The 22,875-nt window shown below is 51.3% G+C and overlaps 2 protein-coding genes and 1 long non-coding RNA gene across 7 annotated transcripts in view; 2 read left to right on the top strand and 1 right to left on the bottom strand.

The window, feature by feature from the left end:
* The first annotated feature begins 8,037 nt into the window (after window positions 1-8,037).
* On the top strand, window positions 8,038-8,989 carry LOC122389425. The gene is made up of 3 exons (XR_006257972.1): window positions 8,038-8,111; window positions 8,525-8,683; window positions 8,933-8,989. It is a non-coding gene; the product is annotated as an uncharacterized LOC122389425 (long non-coding RNA).
* Window positions 8,990-9,322: 333 nt separating this feature from the next.
* On the top strand, window positions 9,323-10,626 carry LOC122389408 (verprolin-like). The gene is made up of 3 exons (XM_043381411.1): window positions 9,323-9,335; window positions 9,401-9,802; window positions 10,229-10,626. The coding sequence occupies exons 1-3, from the start codon at window positions 9,323-9,325 to the stop codon at window positions 10,570-10,572; spliced, it is 759 nt and encodes a 252-aa protein (XP_043237346.1). The 3' UTR covers window positions 10,573-10,626.
* Window positions 10,627-18,387: 7,761 nt separating this feature from the next.
* LOC122389414 (cyclin-L1-like) overlaps window positions 18,388-22,875 on the bottom strand; it is a 30,563-nt gene continuing 26,075 nt past the window's right edge. For all 5 annotated transcript variants that reach the window (XM_043381421.1, XM_043381422.1, XM_043381426.1 and 2 more), the window contains 4 exons: window positions 20,604-20,808; window positions 20,092-20,396; window positions 19,566-19,733; window positions 18,388-19,091 (listed from right to left, as the gene is read on the bottom strand). In XM_043381421.1, coding sequence (XP_043237356.1) covers window positions 18,914-19,091; window positions 19,566-19,733; window positions 20,092-20,396; window positions 20,604-20,808 — 856 coding nt within the window. In that variant the 3' untranslated portion in view covers window positions 18,388-18,913. The remainder of the gene's footprint in view (window positions 19,092-19,565; window positions 19,734-20,091; window positions 20,397-20,603; window positions 20,809-22,875) is intronic.

Here is a 22,875-nt window from a genome sequence, read left to right as displayed (position 1 = left end):
TTTGCTCATTCACACAGCATATTTGCAACTCGCAAGCTGCATTTCGGTTTTCTTGTGTTGCTATTTTTATTGCAGTCATCGCAAACTTTTGCCTATCAATTTTGGCTGCTGGCTTGGCTCGTTTGTTCCCAGAAGTTCGGATATTGAGCGGAGTAAATTGAATAAATTTAGAATGGCTCAATCGACCGTTCTTTCAAGATCAATTCGGTGGGGGCGTCTAACAGCTGCAGCCGTCTGATTTACACAGTTTAAGATTTACAAAATCACGTACTGAGCAAGCGCACTGGATTTACAGCAGGCCGTTTCGCCAAATGCAGTTTAAGTCTTACGTTAGCGGCGTATCCTCATACCAGCAAGAATGAAAAACGTTTTTTAGACTTACTGTTAGCCGTTTGTTTAAACAGTTTAAGATTTACAAAACCACGTACTAACATGCGATTCCGGCGACTTTACGGGCAGGGCGTTTCACTAGATAATGCAGTTTAAGGCTTACGTACCTAATGGCGTGCCTGACACCTACCGGGAGAAAAACGTTGTTCAGCCGAATTTCACTTGAAAGAACGTTCCCGGCCGATGCACCATTATGTGAGGGGGGCTTAGGCCGGTCCTGTAGGCCCTTCGTTACCTCCCCTCCAGATCTCTACTCTACTCTACAGGATCAGTGGTCGGCCGGGACGTCTCCCAGCCTTTTACCCGTCTGCCACCCGGGCCACTGTCCTCTAAACTAAATGTACTAAACTATGCATCGTGGTTCAGGTGAATAACTCCGCCATTTTGGGGCACACGCGGTTTGTAGCGAACCCTGGGTTTGGAGCTAAGCTCCTGAGCCACAATGACTAACTAGGCACCGAATGAATCTGACTCCGCTCAACCTCCGTTCTCCTCCGACTCAACCCATCTCCAAATGCATCTGGTCAATTCAAACCCCATTTATTGTAAAACCGAACATCATAAAGGACTGCGCATTGAATTGGATCCGAGACGACCGATTATTTCCGTTTCCGCGAGTTTCTACCCTATCACTACCCTAACGGTTACCGACGCGCGAAACTACCTACGAACCTCCACCCCGGTGCTCCTATCCTAACTATGGGATGTGCTTTGAGCCCAGCATCAATCCCTGCGTGACAGGAACCTACCTCGAGCCAGGTGAGCCAGCAGCAGAGAGCAGTCGGGGGCTCGATGTCCGTACCGGACGGCATTCAGACACCAAGAGCCCCGATCTCCTCTCCCCTGCTTTCGTCTCGTCCCTCGCCCGAGTAGGCCACGCCCACATCAGCCGCCTCGAGGCCATAGATGGCGGCCGATGTGCCCGTGCGGTTCCCGCCGCGCTGGCCTCCTTTCAGACCCCTGCCTAAATATCCCACGCGTACAATTTTAACAAAACCAAGGTAACTAAAACGGACACTGACTCAAACTAATCTCCAAGCTGGTTCGGCCGCTCACCCGCTCCCCTACAGTCACCGGGGGTCACAATATGAATGTGTCGTGTGATACATGTTTTATGGTCCATTTTACATGACAAATGCGATTATGTGGGTTAGGCAGCCTTTGGGGCCAGCCTAGGTCACGTTTTGGTGAAGGTCAGGTCAAGGTCAGGTCAAATTAGGTCAAATTTCAAAGTTGATATTTTTGCATAAAATGGGTATCGATTCGATGCAGCTCGTCACGGGGAGTCTAATAGTGGTCTTCGTTTTGCTCTACGAGTTCTAGAATTGCCAAAAATTGAGTTTGAAAATTTGACGTCATCATTTTTGAACAGTTTTTTCGCTATAACTTGGCCAAAAAACGAGGTATCGATCTGAAATTTGGTATGTAGATAGAAGACGGTAGGCACTATCACATATATTCCGGTTTTTTCGAAACTCAAAAAACTTTTTGGATTTTTTGGCGAATATATAAAAAAAATGCTTTTTTGATTTTTGGGGGTCAAAACTCAATAATTTCAAAAATTCGAGATAGCAGTTTTGTAGTCCTGTCAATTCTACACCTTTTATGTCTTGATCATTTTTCTGTATCTTCAAAGCTGTAGTCCTGACAGGTCTTCTCGCGAAGGTCTTTTTTCGGTCGAAAATGACAGAACATGACGTCACTCTGACGTCATTTGTGGCCAACCTATCATAGCCTCTGGTGAAATTTTTGGTCACAATGTGTAAAATTGATGCCCGGAGGGGTCCTGAAAGTTTGGTGGCGATATCTCCAGCCGTTTAGGAGATATCGACCGAAAAGGACAGGGGGCCGTTTCGGCCCCCCCCCCTACGGGGCGCGGGGTCGCCTCATTTCTTCCTTCTAAGAACGACCAATTTGCTGTAGGCGGCCCACTTATCTGGGACGCCCATCTTCTGCTAGAAGTGCCCCTCTTCTTCCTGATGCGTCCCACTTCTGCTACGAGTGCACCTCTTCTGTTAGGGCGCCCCTTTGCTGCTGAGGAGTCTTTTCTACTGTGAATAGGGCGGCCCTCTCCTGTTTGGCGACCCCAAATTCTGCTGGAGGCGCCCCACTTCTGCCCAACTTTTGGTGGGGTGCCCCTCTATTGCAGGGGGCACTTCTCTTTTGCTGGAGACGCCACTCTTGTGGGGGCGCCCTTCCACTGCGGGGAACGTCTCTCTTCTGCCAGAGGCACCCCTTTTCTTCTAATGGGGCTCCTGTTTTTTTGGGGGGGGGGGGCGAGGCGACCCTCTGCTGCTCGGAACGGGGCACACCTCTCCTTTTACTGGGGTACCGCCCCTCTGCGGGGTTGCCCTTCCGCTGTCGTCAGGGGCGCCCCTCTTGGTAGAATATACTCCTTTTCTTTTTGTAATGGGGCGCCCCTCTTCTACCGGGGGCGCCCATCTGCTGCTGGGGCGTCTGTCTTCTGCCGGATATTGCCAATGGGGCGCCCATATCCTGTTTGGCGGGCCCAACCTCTGCTGGAGGCTGCCTATTTCTGATTAACTTTTGCTGTAGCGCCTCTCTTCTGCTGGGGCGCCCCTCTTCTGCTTGGGGCGCCCGTCTCCTACTGGAGACCCCTCTCTTCTGCTGGGGCGCCCCTCTTCTGCCAGTGGCACCCCTTTTCTTATTATGGGGCTCCTTTTTTGCTGGGGCGCCCAGCTGCTGTCAGGGCGCCCCTCTTCTCGAAATGGGGGCGCCTCTCTCCTTTTGCTGGGGCGTCGCTCTTCTTCAGGGGGACACGCCTCCTGCTAAGGGTGCCCTTCCGCTGCCAGGGGCGCCCCTCTTGAACAGAAGGTATTTTATATTCTTGTAACGAGACGCCCTCTTCTGCTGGGGGCGCCCATCTGCTGCTGGGGCGACTCTCATCTGCTGGGAATAGGCAATTGGGCGTCACTCTCCTGCTTGGTGAGCCCAACTTCTGCTGGAGGCGCCCTATTTCTGCTGAACCTTTGCTGTGTCGCCGCTCTTCTGCTCGGGGCGCCCTCTCTGCCGCGGGATATGGGCGCCTTTTTCGGATGGCGGGGGGGGGGCGGCCGCCCCCGTCGCCCCCCCCCCCTGGATCCGCGCCTGACTCAGAGCAGGCATGTTTTGCCGATTGCCTCGGCGCATCAATGAAATGTATAGGAACATCACGAACATGGCTGGTGCTGACCTGTTTGATAGTCGTGGGACTTTTACGACATCTCTTGGCCATTTTCTTAACCCTAGGCCCTGTGATGATTATTTGACTACTCATGTGCACATGTATTTATTCGTTTTAATCAATGACTACGTCTGTAACGGTATCGGTAACCCTGGCGTCACCGGTAGCGTTTTCGTTCAAGGTTAAGGTTTCCTGCATTAGGCAGTATTAGGCCACCGTGCCATGCCGTAGCATGCTGTGACGTCACTGGGTAAGAGAACGTACCACGCTATCAGTATCGACTGAGACTCGGATAGACTCAGAACGACTCAGGCAGACTCAAACTGACTCAGGCAGACTCAACCGACTCAAATAGATTCCGATCGACTCAGATCGACTCAGAACGACCCAAACTGACTCAGACAGACTCAACCGACTCAAATCGATTCCGATCGACTCAGACCGACTCAGAACGACTCAACCGACTCAAATAGATTCCGATCGATTCCGATCGACTCAGACAGACTCAGAACGACTCAGGCAGACTCAAACTGACTCAGGCAGACTCAAACTGACTCGACCGACTCAGACAGACTCAAACTGACTCAGACCGACTCAAACTGACTCAGACCGACTCAGACCGACTCAACCGACTCAAATCGATTCCGATCGACTCAGACCGACTCAGAACGACTCAGGCGGACTCAAACCGACTCAAATCGATTCCGAGCGACTCAGGCAGACTCAGAATGACTCAGGCAGACTCAGACAGACTCAGAACGACTCAGGCAGACTCAAACCGACTAAGGCAGACTCGGGCCGATTCAGATACTCAGGCAGACTCAAACCGACTCAGGCAGTCTCAGACTGATTCAGATAGATTCCGAGCGACTCAGAAAGACTCAGAACGACTCAGACAGACACAGGCGGATTCAAACCGACTCAACCGACTCAAATCGAGTCAGTTTGAGTCTACCTGAGTCGGTTTGAGTTTGCCTGAGTCGTTCTGAGTCTGTCTGCGTCGATCGGAATCGATTTGAGACGGTTGAGTCGGTCTGAGTCAGTTTGAGTCGTTCTGAGTCGGTCTGAGTCGATCGGAGTCGATTTGAGTCGGTTGAGTCGGTCTGAGTCAGTTTGAGTCGTTCTGAGTCGGTCGAGTCAGTTTGAGTCTGCCTGAGTCGGTTTGAGTCTGCCTGAGTCGGTTTGAGTCTGCCTGAGTCGTTCTGAGTCGATCGGAATCGATTTGAGTCGGTTGAGTCGGTCTGAGTCAGTTTGAGTCGTTCTGAGTCGGTCGGAATCTATTTGAGTCGGTTGAGTCGTTCTGAGTCGGTCTGAGTCGATTGGAATCGATTTGAGTTGGCTGAGTCGGTCTAAGTCAGTTTGGGTCGTTCTGAGTCGGTCTGAGTCGATCGGAATCTATTTGAGTCAGTTGAGTCGGTCTGAGTCAGTTTGAGTCTGCCTGAGTCGTTCTGAGTCTATCTGAGTCTCAATCGATACTGATAGCGTGGTACGTTCTCTTACCCAGTGACGTCACAGCATGCTTCGGCTTGGCACGGTGGCCTAATACTGCCTAATACAGGAAACCTTAACCTTGAACGAAAACGCTACCGGTGACGCCAGGGCAAGCGCCAGGGTTACCGATACCTCTGTAACTGGGTGTGATACCTGTTGACGTTTAGATAAATACATACATACCTCATGATCTAAAAGGCTTAGACTTAACAAAAATATTTTCGATGTGATTTTCACAACCCTTGGGACGCCGCTTACCTCCCACCTTTCTAACTCAAACTAAGGGGCCAAACGGGTCAAACACAACACAGGAACACAGTGCACGGGCCTCCTTGGATTATTTCTCCTTGCATGAGAAATAATGCCGACGCTCTGTTAGGCCCTAGCCCCCCACCCCCTAAAACATTCATTATTTGCCAGACCTCACCTCGTGTTGTAATAGCCTTGGTTGTAGCAGAAAGGTATATGGCCTTGGAAAGACGCGCGATTTTTGTTTGTCCCGGCGGCGCCATTTATGTAACGCTTTTGAACTAAAACGCAGCAAAACCGCGACGAAGCAATCACAATGCAGCTCAACGTATGTACATTTTCTTCGTACTGCCATGACCATTTCCATGGCCATGGCACATTAAAGGGACTATCCCACCTTCGAAAAAATCCCGTTTAGGATTCGGAAATGTTACTTAGGGCATTGTGACGAATTCTGCAAGTTTTTACGCGTTTTCATCGTATACTTTTTGAAATATTGCGACTTTTATATTTCATCGTGACGTCATTTAGATCGGATCTGTGACGTAATGAAGGATTTACTTCATGCCAATGAAGGGGGAAATTTGGCAGCAAATATATTTGCTTTCAAATATGACGCGGCTCATACAATAACAAAAGTGTCTCTGGGCATTTTGTAGTTGGTGGTATGATAGTCAATGTAAGTATGTTTGACTTCCTGCATATAAAATTCAAATACTAACATCACAATTCACATAGGAAAGGAACATATTTTCACCATAACTTTTAAAAAATTTGTGTCAATTTGGAATACAATTAAAGTGAACAAGTGTGAAATTTGAATGAAAATAACCAACATTCCTGACCTAACCTTACCTACTTTCCTGAAAAGTTTGTAATACCTTTAATACCAACCTAAAACCCCCATGCCAGATGTCTACAACATACAAACCTTTCAACCAGCCTACTACAGTAACACCTCACAACCTATTCCATTCTGAACCTATTGATTGTGATTTTTGTATACTTTTACTCATTGCATCCTAGCTTGCTATTATAGCAAACATGCAGGTATTTAAAGAAATGTTTTGTTTTTCCTTCTTAGCTGTTGAAATTTCTTGAATGCCAACACAACACAACACACCATGCGCACATGACAGAGGTCTCCGTCACTGCGGAGGGAAGATCGCAATGCTGCTTGCAGGCTGTTGACAGAAAGTGATCAGTAAGTTATGACCCTATGCATAATGCTACAATTATATCTTTTGTATACAGGGAGTTGGTCAGAGATTGAACATGTCTCAGCATCATATATTTGAATGCTGATAATTATGTATACATTACAAGCATTGACCAATCAATTGAAACTAGAAAAGTAGATAAGTGCTTAACAAAATGGATTGGTGAAGATAAGATTGCCTATATAAAGCATGCAATGTTGACTTCATAACATATTACATAAAAATGTAGTCTGTTCCATATTATGTTTGCGCCTATGGTCAAAGCTGCTTCTTCAATTTGCTTCTTCGTTCAATGTAGGGATGTAGCCAAGGGAGTGGCCACGGCTGTCATGGTCTCCCCCAAAGGCGAGAAATTAAATAAAATATAAATAAAAATAGCTGTACCATACCCCCAAAAATAGTGGGCCAAATCCGAGTTTTCCTTTTTGGAGGGGGTACGACACTAGGCCGCGACCTGTGGCCCCTCCCTCAGTAAAATCTTGGCCATGGCTCAATAATTTGAGTCTATGCTTTTAGCTTTATGTCTATGACTATTCTATACAGGAGCTATGCAATCCTGTTTTCTTTCTAGGTTCATGCTGTTCTGAGGTGAAACATTTTCCTGGCATGGTGGCACTTTGTCAGTGTGGGGTGAGGTAGGCATCCACTGTGATGTGGCTGACCCTGTCGGCTCCCACTCCCCCTCTGACCCGGCCATGCGTCCCGCCAGGTTGTCGTGTTCCGCCAGCTGCTGCGCCGGGGTTGGCAGCGCACAGCCGCTACCAGCTGACACGTCGACCGGTGCGCGGCGCGCGTGCGCCGGGCGCCGACGGCCGTCGTCTGGCAGCAACAGCGCTGCCAGTGACTCGCGCTGCTGCTGCAGAAACTGGACAAGGATCGTAGAATCCTGGCGTGTTTTTGTAACGTCCATTAGAGTGATTTAGACACAGCGTGTAGAAAGGACTCGTTTATTGACGTGTGACTTTCTGACAGCTCAGTCACCTGTTGACGGCGGCGCACAGCGTCACCTACCCGCCCTACAGCCGGCCCAGCAGGGTGAGTAGTGAGTACCAATACCCGCCCTGCAGCCGGCCCCAGCAGGGTGAGTAGTGTGTACTGAGTAACGCTCAGAGTTAGCTTGAAGTTGTTTAACATGATGCACTGTTCTTCATGAGTCGTCCCCATCGCTGCTTGTGACTTGCAAGTTCCTTCTTTTTCGGCAGTGCGTCCCAATTATATCAGCGATTTTCACCTCTGAGAAGTGTAGTTGCCGTACTAGTGAAAAAGCGTATATCTTTGAAATAAACATTCCGTTTCATCTGCCCACTATCACTAACGCCCCTCTGCCCTCTCCTGCAGCGGACGGGGAGACCCACCTGACCGCTCCTTCCCCCTGTTTTGCTGCAGGCGGGGAGGCCCGCCCTGACCTTCTCCTCTACCCTCTGCCCTCTCCCGCAGCGGACGGAGAGGCCCGCCCGGGCCCAGTGCCGCACGGGGAGGCGGCGGCGCTGGAGGCCAACACCTCGGCTCGCGGCCTGTAGCTGACGGTGCTGGAGCCGCGAGTCACCGTGGTGGCTGGCCATGGAGACTTGGAAAAGGTGGGTCTCCGCGCAGCGGTGGAAGGGGCGGCGGCTGACAGTGGTGGCCGCCAACGGGGAGCTGGGCGGCGTGGGTCCGTGCATAGCGGGGATGTTCGAAAAGGCAGCATCAGCTGCATTGTTTGAAGAGCTGCTGCAGTTAGGCGTTGAGATATGATCGCAGACTTGCAAGGAGATGGGCTCCTGAGATGCGTGCTTTTTTGCTCCGATGATCCGGCTGATCGCTGTTGATCTATGAGGTCGCATCACCCGCGCGCGGTCACCAGGCCGGGGAGGTATATACGTCTACAGCAGCTGTGTTATTTGTCTGTCCCGGTTGTATCACCCAGTCCTCCCCCGTCCCCAGGCCGGTGAGGTGCGTCTCCCAGCATTGCTGGTGTATTGTTTATCTGTCCCGGTTCCCCCGTCCTCAGGCCGGTGAGGTGCGTCTCCAGCTGCGCTGTCAGACGATCCAGTGGAACGAGCAGCAGCCCATGTACCTGTCCCGGCTGTGCCGGTGTGTCTCCCAGCTTGAGCGGCGCCGGCCGACCGCTGCGCTGCTCTACAACTGCCACGTCCACACACGATGCACGGTCAGTCATTATACCGAGTAATGCTAATTATAACCGCGGGTGTTTTGTTAGAATGGCCCTGAGAGTGTGCCGTTGTTGTGTGATTATTGTTGAGTGCGTTTTCTAGTTGTGAAGTACACTGTGGAAGGCTCGACATAACTACTCATTAGAAGTGGCGGGAACACTGCTCCAATGCCCTGTTGTCGATTGGAAATAAATAACTACGGCCGCGGCTCCTGACTGTATCCCTTTTCCCCGTGCGCCCTACAGGTGACGGCTGACCAGGCGGTGCTGGTCTCGGCCGCGGCCGACGGCCAGCCCGCCCAGCTGCCGCCGCTGGGACAGCGGCGGTGCTGGGCCGGCGCCGCCCGGTGCGCTGTCAGCTGGACGGCCGGCCCGTGCTGGCCGCGCCCCAGGCGGCCGACGCGCCGGCTCCCGGCGGCGAGCGGGCGGTACGGGCGCTGCTGCAGCTGCCGACAGCTGCCGCCGCCGCGGACAGCTGCCCGCTGCTGGTGGTCGTCTCCGAGCCGGCCCTGCTCTGCTGGCAGCCGGCACTGCTGCTCTGGCTGTCCCTGGCCACTCAGCTGGCCAGCAGCTGAGTGGCCCGGCGCCGCCGCCACTGCCCCAGCCGCCGCCGCCGCCGCCGCTCGCCGGCCGTGGATGTGCCCCGGCCGCACGGACACTCAGGTACCTCGCGATCGGCACGGAGCGACACCACGGAGAGGAACCTACCTGCAGTGTCACCCAACACTCCCGCTGCGGCGGCCGTCTCCCCCACTCCGCCGGCGCCGCCCGCCGCTCCGACTTTGGCCTGGCTGCCGGCCCTGGAGCGTCTGGAGGTGCGCCTTCAGATCAGCGCGGTCACCGTCACCGTTCCGGCCGGTCCAGAGAGCGGCGGCGGGGCGGCCGGGGACGCGGAGCGGACGGCGGACCCGCTCCCCGCCGCGGCCGGCCACCACCCGGCGCCGGTACCGGGCCGGGTCCGCAGCAGTAGCGACTCGGGCCACCGGTACTGCCTGCACGGACAGCTGGTCTCTGTGCTGCCGTCAGTCCGACTGGACAGCGCTGCGCTCAAATCGGCCGCCCTGCCGACAGTGCCGGAGGTGTCCGTCCGACTCACCAGACCTTCAGCGGCCGCAGGTCAGTCGCGGCCGCCGCACGGCCAGCTCATACCGGCCGCTGAGGAGAGCTTTTCCATAAAACTCTCAGTGCTAGTGATTTTGGCATTGGCATGGGGGCGGGTATTAGTACTCACTACTCACCCTGCTGGGGCCGGCTGAAGAGCGGGTAGGTCACGCTGTGCGCCGCCGTCAACAGGTGACTGAGCCGGTGTACCGATCCAGGACCTCAATTATGATTATAAGTAAAACGGGATGTAGGGATGAAGTCAGCTTGTGCTCAAGACTGACGTCATGAAAATCGACACGTGAATATAGCGGGCATGTTTGCTCCCTGCCCTGCTGCCGTGCGGGCGTTCGAATCTCTCCCAGTTTGTCGGCCCGTGTGTCTGTCTGTCCCGTCCCCCGCGTGTCTCTCCGCCGGGTGACGCCGCTCTGTCTGTTCCAGCCGGCTCCCAGCTGCGCTCGCCGAGCCAGACGCAGCAGGTGATGTCGCCGTCGGTCGTGGTGCGCGACTGTGCGCCCATCCCGCGTCCAACGCCTCCCCCCCCCCACAACGCGCGCTGTAGCGCCTGCCGAGCGCCGGCTGCTGCCGGGCCCGCCGTCGTACTTTTATGGCCTTGCGCCGTCAGTCGCCAGCTGGTGGTGGCGACCCGTGATCGCTCGCGTACGTTCGCCGGCGCGCCCGTTGCAGAGAAGGAGTTCGCGCATGCCCATTGTAGAGGGGCGCGCCCCTTGCGGAGGCGGTACGCGCTACGCTGTAGACACTACTGCTTGTACCTGGTTGGGTAGCTCCTTTGCACATTGTTTGTTCATGGATGTAAATACAAGTTACATGACTGATGAGTGTAATGCTTACATTTTTGAACTAAGAAATGCCACAGGGCAGGTTACCTCGGCGAGTTTCTGATATCAACATACTGAACATAAGAGCAGAATAATTATCCATAGAGCGTTAAGGATTTTAGTCACCGAATTCACCTGTCAGTAATTGCATATGGTGGCACCATGAGCATGAGTACCTTGCCTTGTCCGATCCTTTTCACAACTAGCAAGTAGAATCTGGGAAAAGGCAGGGAACTTACAAAGCATGTGCATATGTAGATAACTGATGATTGTCTCTGTTCAAGCACGATCTGAGTCTGCAGCCTGTTCTGTTCCACATGAGTTACCAGGACAGCATCACACATGAATTTCTGCATGCTTTAAACAGAAATGCCTTAATTTCCTTAAAATATATTCATTTTTCACACAAAGACAACAAAAATGTACATGTAGGTGGGTGCTGTGGCAAGAAATTACATACAAATGTATTTTGCCATGTAGGTACCCTTCTTTCACAGCACAATCATCAATCATAATTAAGAGCACCAAGACGTTCTTTGTGACTTGCGAGCCCAGCCGTGTCAGACCAGCTGATGCAGGGGCTCTGTCACAGGGGGCACAAGGCCCAGTGGTTATGTCACAGCACAATGTTGTATAACCTGCTATTCAAGAACACTTAAATCTTGAAAAACCTGTAGCTCTCTTTTGTCGCCTCACTTTTCGCACTCTTGACAAATCAGTCGGATCAAGACTGAAACTTGAAGAGGATAAGCTCTTTTGTGGGATGTACTTGCAGTTTCAATTCAATGACATAAATTACTCGAAATTACCACTGAAATTGTACTGTACCATGACGAATCTACCATTGAAATAAAATTGTATCATATTCATGACCCTGCTATAAAAACTGAAACAAGCTCCAATTGCATATGATAAATTTGGCGATGTTTATAAATCTTGCTGCCTTAGACAAGCAAATCTTCAACTTGTTTCCATTTCAGGAAATGGAAACAAATTGAAAAAATAAAACAAACGGTAAATTTATCCAAACCCAAGTCCAAACCCAAGATTATCGCCGAGGCCGCCGCTGGGTGCCGCCGGGGCGCCGAGTCAGCCAACGCCAGCTTATTCGTAAATCAAGTGATACTCTACTCGAATGCGTAAGAGGCGTTCAAAGGGCAAATGACGTCATCAGAATGCCGTTAATGGTTAAGAGATTGGGCCTTGTACAAGGCCCATTTTCAAATGAAGGGAACGAATTTCTTCAACACCACGAGGCCGCGGGGGTTGCAACCTAGATAGATAGTGGTTTCTGAACCTCGCCGAAAACTTGGCTATCTCAACTCAAACCTAATGTAAAGGTGGGATAGTCCCTTTAATAAAAAATGGAATAGATAGTTAGCGTCAAGTTTTCTATACTAGCACGAATGCAGTTTCAACTTTCAAGCAACATTTTCCGAGTCATCCGAACTTCCACTTTAGGTAGGTAATGAGTCAATGACGAAGCTTTCAAACACATCTGCTCAGTGTGTTTGCATTTTGCACCAAAATCACAGTTCGCACATCTAAAAGTCAGACCTAGACCTATAGCTCTATGGGAGTTCTATTAGCCTTGCCTAGACCAAGATTCTTACGCCTAGACCAACAAAGGGCCGGCTGGTATCAGCAGTACCTATCTATCTATAGTATCTACATATGGCCGTGTTATCAGGAGTCCTTCCTCTCTCTGTTAGTTCCCAAGAGCTTATTCAAGAGGGCATCATTCGTATTGATCTCATTATAAGCTTTCATAAGAGATGTGAAAACTCTTATGCCTGCATGAATGTAGGCATATACCCAGCTACAAATTCACGCTCATGGTAATCTCAATAGTCAATAATGGATTAATCCGTGCCCGATTCACCCGTGCCTAAATTGCTGGGGGGGGGGTTTACGCCCCCAACTCAGGTTTTTCGCAAATATCTCGAAAACGGCGGGCGCGGTACACATGTTCATACATCATTTCCGCACATGTGAAAATTTCAGATACAGGGTGGGGCAGAAAGATTTACCTCTTGATTTTCTTAAATATTTCGGCCCCGAACAAAGATATCAAATTGTTTCCTGGCACATATATGCAGTAACATGTACACATCTCAGCGACGGCATAATGACTCAATATGGTCACCTTTGCCTTCACCACTGCTTCGAAACGTCCCTCTGCGGAGGGGCACGAGCGCCGCACTGTGTCCCCGCCAAGATTCGACGGTGCCGTCTCGAGGGCCAGCTTCAGGGCGGCGATTCTGCTGTGTGGCACTGCACACACCCTCCTTTCTAAGATGGCCCAGATTGCGAAGTCCATCGGGTTCAGGTCTGGACTTGATGATGGCCGAATGTCTTTGTCCCAGAACCCAGGCATGTGGGTCTTCCACCACGGTTGAGCGATGTTGGCCGTTTGCAGCGGCGCACCGTCCTGGACGAAGACGTATCCGTCTCAGAACGACTGAGTGACCCAAGACAAAGCATGTTCCTCCAGCAGATGGACTCGAACCTCTGAATTCACTTTCACAGCCTCCTTGATGAAGACCAAGGCTCCTTTTGAGCCGTCGGATGCGACGGTAGCCCAAACCATGACACCAGCAGGCTTCAAGCAACAAAAAATGGTGCGAATAGCAGGATCAATGCTGGATGGACCATCTGCCAAAATGTTGACGCTTTGGGAGTGTCTCTGGGGCTCAGGCATGAACATGTTGTCATTGGACCAGCAGAATGCCTTGTTACCGGCGCTCCTGATCTTCTCCAACGTCTTTTGGATCCTGTGTAGCCGGTTTTCCTTGGATGCCGCCGAAATTAGGTGTCGACGTTGCATCCTGTATGACATAAAGCCTAAGCCGTCGTTTATGATTCTCTTGGCGGTTCTGGGCTAAACAACGAGTTCCCTTGGCAGTTTGCGCATGCTTCGCCTAGGAATTGAAACACCTTCTTGTGCACGATATCAACTGGCTTTTTGAAGCGGAAATCCCTTGTTCTGCCTGGCATGTACTTCGACGACACTAGCACTGTCTTTTTAAGTCATTTAATTATACTGCAAACAGTTTTTACGGCAACACCGAGCTGTTTGGCAACGCTTCGGGAGCTGTGGCCAGTCTACTTCAGCGCCGCAATTTGGGCTCACTTAGTCATCTTCGCCATAGCTCACCAACAACTATTACAAAATGTAAAAACGATCTTAAAGTTGATACATGAGTCAGTTGGGAAGCTGCATGCAAAATTGTATCAAAATCCGTTCATAACTTTTTAAGTGATGGACTGAAAACAAACAGGTAAATCTTTCTGCCCCACCCTGTACAAGTCGTTCAAGGTCAGGTCACCAGGTCACGTCAAGTGACCTCATCTCAGAAAAAGTTCAAAGGCTCGCTATAGCTACACCGACTAAACGATCACTTTAAAACTTTCAGCGATAACAGTGCGTATAAAATGTAGGTTTACCTCGGATTGTTTATATCCGTGACCTAAGGTCAGGTCAATTTTGCGACCTCTCCTTAACCCTCGCCGGCCGAGGGGGGGGGGGTGCCGCCCCCCCCCATAGGTTTTTTTCGCGATAGCTCCGAACACGCTGGCGATAGAGAGCTGAAACTTGGCATACCTGACCTTTGATTCAAGCAGGATCTTTTGACACCAACCGCATTTTTTGGTCAGGTCAGGTCACTGACCTATGACGTCATAAGTGAGCCTCTGGCACGGTCTTCAGATGTCGCAACTTCGCAACGCCCTCACTGCCGGAGGAGATGTCACAGGGAAATGAAACTTGCAGGATCTAGTATCCATTATAAGTCTCACAACTTGTATATCTCGGATTTTTTCCTAAAGGTCATATGAGGTCAGGTCATTTTCGTGACCTCACCATCGTAAGTCAATGGGGAAAAATGAAAACTGCTATTTTGGCGCCGGGAACGATCTCCAACTATCTCAAGCACACAGAATCGTGATTTGATGCACTCCTTGCAAGGTTAGATGCGTCACTTTTGCAATGTTGACCTTGTGTGACGTCATTTATGACGTCATCAAGGTCATATTAGTTTTTCGTCAATAACTCCCGACCAAATTGAGCTAGCGAGTCGGGAAAGCCACCAATGGGCTCAGGAAGACCTGCCGAATCGAATGATATGCGACATGACCTCTTTCGACCAACTTCGTGACCTGGGGGTGCTGACCTGACCTTGACATGAGGTCAACACCCTAAGTTGACCTGACCCGAACAAAAAGTATATCATTCGACGCGCCTGAGCGAGGCGAACACAATGCTGCCAAAATCGCGGCTCTGCGGCCCTTTTTTGCGAAGTTATTCACCAAAAACTGAACCGTACCTTGGTGCACTTGACCTGACCTCAGAGGTCACCGGTTGACCTAGGACCTTAAAATCGGGTACCAATCTCTGCGTCTCGTAACGACGCACACGCTCGTTTTTTCCGCGACGCGCTAGCTCCACCAGGGGCGAAACGGCGAGGGGGGGTCGTACCCGCCCCCCCCCCCTCGGCCGGCGCGTATGTAGAAAACCAATAGGTCCGGCGAGGGTTAAGTCAATGGGAGAAAATTGAAATGCGCCTCTTTTGGATGAATTTCGTTAAAACGCTCTCAAACATCGGTTCATATGTAAACGTGACGCACTGAATCGGAAATTTGCACCTGTGACCCTTCTGCATTCCTCTGAGGTCATCTCAGGATATGAACGGTCACCAGCAGCTTTTTGGCTATAACTTTTGATAGAGACGTGCTAGCGCGGTGAAAACACATCAGCTGTATTCAGCTCGACGACAAGGATCGACTAATGTGCAACATGACCCTTTCCGGTCAGGTCACGACCTTGATCTGAGGTCATTTTTATGATCTTTCAAGGTCAACAAATAGTTCATTTAGTTCATTCGACGCGTCTCGACGAGAGGAACACGATGCTGCCAAAAGTAATGTTGTGGCTCTCTTGAGTCAAAAGTTATTGCCGGAAAACTTTTTTTTTTTGTTAACCCTCGCATGTGTGCGGCGTTTGCCAGCTTCTAATGTGTAGGGGGGGGGGGGGGGTCGGTTGGACCCCCCCTTGCCGTTTGGCCCCTGATCGAGCTAGAGCTTCGCGGAAAAAACGAGCGTGTTGCCCGTGACGAGAGGAAGCCGATGATACCCAATTTTAAGGTCCTAGGTCATTGGGTGGCCTTCCAGGTCAGGTCAATGACCCAAAGTCGGGAAAATCGGGACCTGTTAGAAAGTCGTAAAGTGTGGCTGTTAAGGGGTTTTTCGGGGTGCTGATCACGAATGTCGTGTTAGTTTTGATCACAGATGATGTCTTTAAGCATTTAGACCAGGTCGGGTCAGGTCAGGTCAGGTCAACCAGTAGGCATCGTGACGGGTATTCGTAGTACGTGTCAACCGCCTCTGACAGCTTCGTAACATGTTACGAAGGCACCAAAACTACTTCGTAAATGTTCAAATGGTTGCTAAATTCGAATTCAGCTCCAAAAACTAGCCTAGAAACATGTATAGCTCGAAAAAGTGAACCGAGGTCACCCGAGGTCACCAAAGGTCAATGACCTGACCTGACCTTCAGGTGACCTTGACACCCACCCTAATGCATGGAAGCAACATCAAATCACATGTTTGAACGTTTGAAACCACGAAAAGCTTGCAAACGCGCGGCTAATGCGAGCCGACATACGCAGAATCGCGATTCCGGCCAAACATGGTCTCGGAAAAGAGGTCACAGGTCAAAGGTCATTTGGGTCAGGGTTATGAAATTTTCAGGGTAGGTTTAAAATTGATCAATGTGAGGGTACTGAAAGTTTCGTCGCGATCGGCCGCTTTTTACGCGAGTTATTCGCGAAAAACCATGGGGGGGGGGTCCATCCGACCCCCCTACAGGGTGTAACGAAATTATCCGGACACCTTTCGTCGCGCTGTAATTAAGAAGCAAGACAATCTGGTATTTTCCCTTTTGAATGATTATGTAGCCACCTTTCATAAGAGCGCAGGTACAAATTTCTGGAGCATTCCAGCCACTGGGTTTTCCAGCACAGTGGGTTTCATTCATGTAGAGCAGCGCCTTACTAACCTGTGCCCACAGCTGGGCGGCGCTGGTGGCGGGTGTCCCCTCATTCATCTCCTGCTGGACAATAGTCCATAAGATATCGATGGAATTGGGATGGGAACTATTTCCAAGCCATAGCCCGTTAGCCCAGAAGAACAATAGGTCCTTTCGGCATCACGTCTCATACTGCTAGGGACTTGAAGGTGGTGCGCCGCCCCGCATGAAGACTGCGCGACTTGAATCAGGCATCAGTACGCGTTCAGAAACCGAGCCCTCCTGTGCCGTCTGGTTCAGTGGCTCCAACCAATCGCTAGCCATGATGTTGCACCGGTAATACTCGTCACTGATAGTGGTTTTCTGTGGCGTCATGAACAGCTTGAATATTGCACAGCAGCTGAACATGCTCCAGGTCTGAATTTTGGCCGGATGTTTGACGCCGGCGACGGCCGGCATGTTTGAGCTGCTGGCAGCCCACACATGGCCGATTTGACGGTTCAACGGACATCGCAGCTCGAACAGCTTCCCATCTGACCAGGCCAGCTCATTCATGTCTTCCTTCGACCAGTGGACACGCCCTGGCCTGAGGCCAAACGTGGTGGACTGGTTGTTTTCCCGTCAATTTCATTGGCTTTTTCACTTTGAAGAGCAGTAAAACCAAGCTAAAGGGCGGGTAACGGTGAATCATGATGTGGGACCTCTTATTATCTGCCTTGGTAAGAATTCGAGTCAGTTTGCGGATTAATTGGTGCCGTTTCCTTGTCGCTATCCTGACAACTCTCCTCACCACTTGGCAAAGGGCGCCCTTCGCGATCGACGCCGGGCTGAGTCTGCCACCAAGTCCAAGCTTATTACGTCTCAGGCAGATGTGCTACTGGCTGCTGCTGATGTCCAGCTGCTGACAGACCAGCTTCTGGCTCATGCCACCATGCCAACAACACGTAGCCTTACTACGAAACGAGAGACTGAACTCCCTTCTCTCCATTGCCTTAAACGAAAACTATCAAATGAACCCGTCGGCGACTCGACTCTTACTCAGAGCAAGAGTCATTTCGCAAGGTCAGGGTCACTGCTGAGTTGAGAGCAGCTATCAGAGGTATGCATTCATCCAACTTTCCAGCTTCTAACATTAAAAAAGAAACTTTGCGAGCAGATATGGCGAAAAAATAGATGTCCGGATAATTTCGTTACACCCTGTACACATGCGAGGGTTAAAACGGCTATTTTTACAGTTTTTGCCCTCTGGAGGCTACACCGTTGACCTGAGGTCAGATCTGAGAGCATAACTCAGAAAGTTCTGTAAAAGTGCTATCGAATGCGCTTTTCCGCGGAGCTGTAGCTCTATTGGTTCCCGAGTTAGCCGTTGGCAGTTTCCAAAGTTATTGAAATTGACTAAATTTGACCTTTGACGACCTCTGGTGACCTGACCTTAAAAATGACCAGTGTTTTCCTCCTTATTTTTGACGCTCTTTCTATTGCCGCTCCACGTGTCGCTACGTGGCTCAGGAGCCGAGTTAGACGGGGGGGGGGGGTGGAGCGTGGAAACACCCCCCCCCCCCAGCACTCGGCGGAAAGTTCAGGCCACCAGCACGGCGCGGGTTAATAATCTTTTTCTCACCACGTCCTAAAAGTCCACACTCGGCGCCCTTTTAACCCGCGGGCGGTCAGTCGCAGTAGCAGCCCATCTTGATTCCGTGTTTCCCATTCAATTCTCGTCAGTAAAAAAGGCCGAACCGGGTAACTCAGTGTTTATTACCCACCATAAAATACACACATCCAATCCACACAAATGCATATTGTGACATGATCTATACACATTGATGTATTATGACAATCGGTACCTAATCGCTGCGGGAGCGAGATCCATAAGCTCCGCCCCATCAATAGCGACATGAACACACGCACTCCGGCGATCAGCAATCAGGCTCATTCAGACTCAGTTCAGTAGTCCAAGGAACCGAAAAGGCTCACTTGCGACCAACTGAAGGCGAACATGGCGCCAGCGTTACCACCTCTCAACAACCATCGTCCATCATAATCCATATCGGGTTATCAGACGACTCCGCACACAGCCGCGCTCCCACACTTATCCGCATATCAGCATGGAGCATCGAGCACATCGAGCACACCGAGCCGCACGGAGCTCCGTTCACCCGTCCGCAGTTCACAGTCGCAGACCCAGACCTGTCCGTCCCACCCCGACTGGCGCCGCGCACAGTGGGCTGTATCAGTTCCCTCCGAGCCGGACAGCGAGCCCGCTCAGCGGCGCTTGTGGTTCGAGTCGTACGAGCGCTTCTTGCTGCTCTTGTGCCGGTCCTGCTGCGGCGAGCCGCGGCGGTCGCGCTTGCCGACGCTCTGGGACGAGTGTTTCGACTTGGAGCGCAGTGGCGAGCGCGAGCGGCCGCGCTCCACTGACCGGTGGCGCGTCTTGTCGCGGCTGGGGACACAGGCGAGGAGGCTGGTTAAACACGAATCAAGAGGGAAATAACTGAGGCGCTGAATGCCACAGGTCACAGAGTTCTGGCAAACACATGCAAAAGTCAGCATTCACCCGTCATATCCCGATTCTCAACCTTATCTAGGTACCCAAACCAAATTTAACTCTGCCCAACCCTGTGCCATCTACAACTGTCAGTCTCAGCCGTATGGCAAACAACGCCCAACATCTAACCATGAAGCATTGTAACAATGTAACATTGTCACATCAATAGGAAATATTTGCTGTCGAGTGTGTAAGGGCATATGGATTTTCGTGAGCTCTGTGTGTACACAAATACCAAGGGACAAAAGCATTAACATTTGAAGTGCGTCTTTCAGCATGTTTCATGAGTGCATGCCGTGGGTTCAATCGCCGTAGTTCCAGTCGTATCACTGAGGCGGCCACTCCCCAAATATCGACATTGCTCCTTACCTGCGCTCCTTGTCCTTTTTGTGCTTGGTCCGGTGCCGGTCAGGGGTGGACGAGTGGCGGCGCCGTGCGTTGCTCGGGGACCGCGAGTGGGACCGGTAGCGGTCGCGGCGGCTCTTCGACTGCAGCTTGCGCCGGTCCGAGTCCTCGTTGGACGAGCGCGACCGAGAGCTGCGGGCGACGGAGACCGGGAGTTAGAGCACGGCATCGGAGACATGGACACATAAAAGACATCAATCTACGGGCAAGCGGCATGTTATAACACATTTGCAATAGCAGCAAAATATGCACCCACGCAAAGTTACGCCGGAGGACAAACAGAAAACGGTACTGGGCCAGAAAATAGCTAAAGTTATTAGCAATACGTGTCAAACATTAAAATGACCTTCCGAATGACTCAATTTACCGAAATAGCAACTGTCGAAACATTCATACATAAGACAAATATTATGTCGATGTCCTGACACGCAGCTAAGTGCAAATACCCAGACAGCGCGCCAAAGCACTGGTCTTTGAGGAGGGCGCTCACCTGTCGCAGCGTTTGGCGAGCGCCGAGGCGATGTTCTCCTTGTTCAGTTTGGCCGAGTCGGGCAGCAGGGCGTCGGCGGCCGGGTCGGAGCCGGCCGCGGCGCCGTTGGGCGTCTCGCGGCCGGTCGAGTCGACCAGCGAGGCGCCGCGCTGCTCGGCCGGCGAGTTGTTGTGCGACACGGCCGGACTGAAGTTGCCCGCGCCCTGCGGCGTGTTGGTGCCCGACAGCAGCTTGTTCTTGAGGCGCAGCTCCTGCTGGCGCGCGCGCAGCTCCTCGATGGCACGCTCCAGCTGCTCGGCGTTCGGCTGCGGGCACAGGTGACTGGTCAGAGGAATGTCAATCACGATTCACGAACAAAGGTTCGTAGCTACGTTCGGTGCAATGAAAAGCGATGATCCAAATAATTGCATTCAGTTCAACTCTTGAACCGTGTCTTGGCACGATACTACATCAAATACTTGGAACAGGAATATTCATTTACGCCAGCTCTACACTGCACCATCCTTACATACCTTGGCGCGTGTGTAGAGTTTCATGATGGCGGTGGCGATCTCTCGCAGGTCCTGCTCGCGCATGTCGAAAACGGTGAACCAGTGCGGCCGGTTGGGCATCGGCACGCGCTTCACGCGCGCCGCCAGGTAGATGCACGCGGCCGCCACCGTCTCGGGGCTGAAGCGCACGAACACGTTGGTGCGTAGCGCGTCGTTCATGGCGTTCCTGCGGAAAGAAGGCGGCTGGGGGTCACGGGGTGCCCGGCGCGGCGGCGGGCGGCGGCGGTCCTCTGGCGGCCTGCTCCTCCCGGGGCGGGTCCGGGCGCGTCCTCGGCAGCACCGGCTGAGGTAATGCTGGTGGTGGGTGGGTGGATGGTCGGCCCTCCGAGCCTGGTCAGGATATACGGTCACGGCGCTTAGTGTCAACTATAGAAGCAGGGCGGCCCATCGGAGGGCAGTGCCCTGGCGCCGCGACTAGATACGTCCCGCCGGCCGACGGCCAATACAACGTCTGCAAGACGTAAAAAAGGCTCTGGAGGAATCAAAGGACAAAACTAGTGAATATATTGCCTTCTTGGTCACCTCTTTATTTTACATGAATCAATTCATTTGATGTAGTATTCAGCATTTTGCTTATAGAAAGATGACAAACATCTAAAAATGTAGCCTTTTTTTGCTTGTTTCGGAAAAATAAAAGCAGTCGTCCCCCCACTTGTCATCAACAAAAACATGCAATCTCTCAGAAGGAAATTAAATGTGAAAATGCGGCCAACAGACAACAATGTATTTTGCTTGCATGATTGAGTAATAACGTAGGAAGAGGTGTACGAATATCTTTTTGGAAAACCAAACAAAACTATGATCCTTAACCCTCGCCCTGACAGGGAAGGGGGGAGGGGTCCATGCGACCCCCTGATGATTTTTTTTTTGTGATGGGCGCCGAACCATTAGTCGGATAGTCCTGAAATTTTTCATAGCCTCTGAGGCATCCTTTGCGCAGCTTTTGGTAAAAAAGAATATATGTTCGGGTCATGTCAGGTCACCGAGTAATGACGTCATAAAAGGTACGGCTCTCGGGGGTTTAAGCGGTAGGTTTTGCCTTTTAACATTTCCGGCTATATCTCAGAAACTAATCGATAAACGATGAAGCCATTTTGGAGGATCATTCATCATGGCAGGCATGTGTATTGTGTACGAATAAACCGATCGCAGCTTCAACCCTTAAAAGCTTAAGACGAAGACGATATAGCCGAAAATTTACTTAAGTCCATAGGGGCAAAACCTGCCGCTATAACCCGCGAGACCTGTACAACCTCCGACCGTTTTTGACAAAGTCGTACATTCCGCGTAACTGGACAAGAACGAAACTATTCCGTGTAATTTATGTCCGATTTTGACAGGACAATGGACATGAATCTTTACATTGTATATTGACCTTTCTTATGCCAACCAAGGTCAATGACCTCGCATCTTCACACGCCGACCTCCGTGATATGGGCTGTAAGTGGGGTTTCTTGAGGTCCTGAATCCTAATATGTGGTTCAATTATCACCTTAACCCGCGCCCGGCTGGGGGTCCTGGATTTCCACGCCCTGCTGGGGGGGGGGGGGGGTGTTTGAACACCCCCCTTGTAACTCGGCTCCTGGGCCACGTAGCGATACGCGGAAGGCGGCGTTCGAAAGAGCGTCAAAAATAATGACGAAATCACTTCGGTCAATTTTTTGGTCAGGTCAAAGGTCAGGTCACCAGAGGTCATTGAAGGCAAAATTTCGCCGATTTCCAGGTCGAATGGCGAAAATTTCCAAGAAGCCAACGCATAACTCGGGAACCAATAGAGCTACAGCGCCGCGGAAAAGCGCATTCGATAGCCCTATTAACGCCCTTTCTGAGTAATTCTCTCAGATTTGACCTAGCGTCAACGGTTTTGCCTGCAGGGGGCAAAAACTGCAAAAATAGCCGATTTTTTCGGAAACAGTTTTTCTGCAATAACTTTTGACCCAAGCCCTGTACGAGCTTACTTTTACCGGCATCGTGTTCCTCTCGTCAAGACGCATCGAATGAACTATAACTTGACCTTGAAAGGTCAACTTGAAAATTTGACCTCAGGTCAAGGTCATGACCTGACCGGAAAGGGTCATGTTGCATATCAGTCGATCCGTATCGTCGAGCTGAACACATCTAAGGCGTTTTCATCGCTCTAGCATGCCTCTATCAAAAGTTATTTGCGAAAAACTGTTAGATACCATTCGTGACCTAAGATGACCTCAGGGCATAAACAAGGGTCACGGACACC

This window comes from Amphibalanus amphitrite, unplaced genomic scaffold, assembly GCF_019059575.1.
Source record: "Amphibalanus amphitrite isolate SeventyFive unplaced genomic scaffold, NRLGWU_Aamphi_draft 000357F_arrow, whole genome shotgun sequence".
NCBI lineage: Eukaryota > Metazoa > Arthropoda > Thecostraca > Balanomorpha > Balanidae > Amphibalanus > Amphibalanus amphitrite.
Note: the sequence above shows the minus strand (reverse complement) of the source record. Positions and strands in the feature narration are given on the sequence as shown.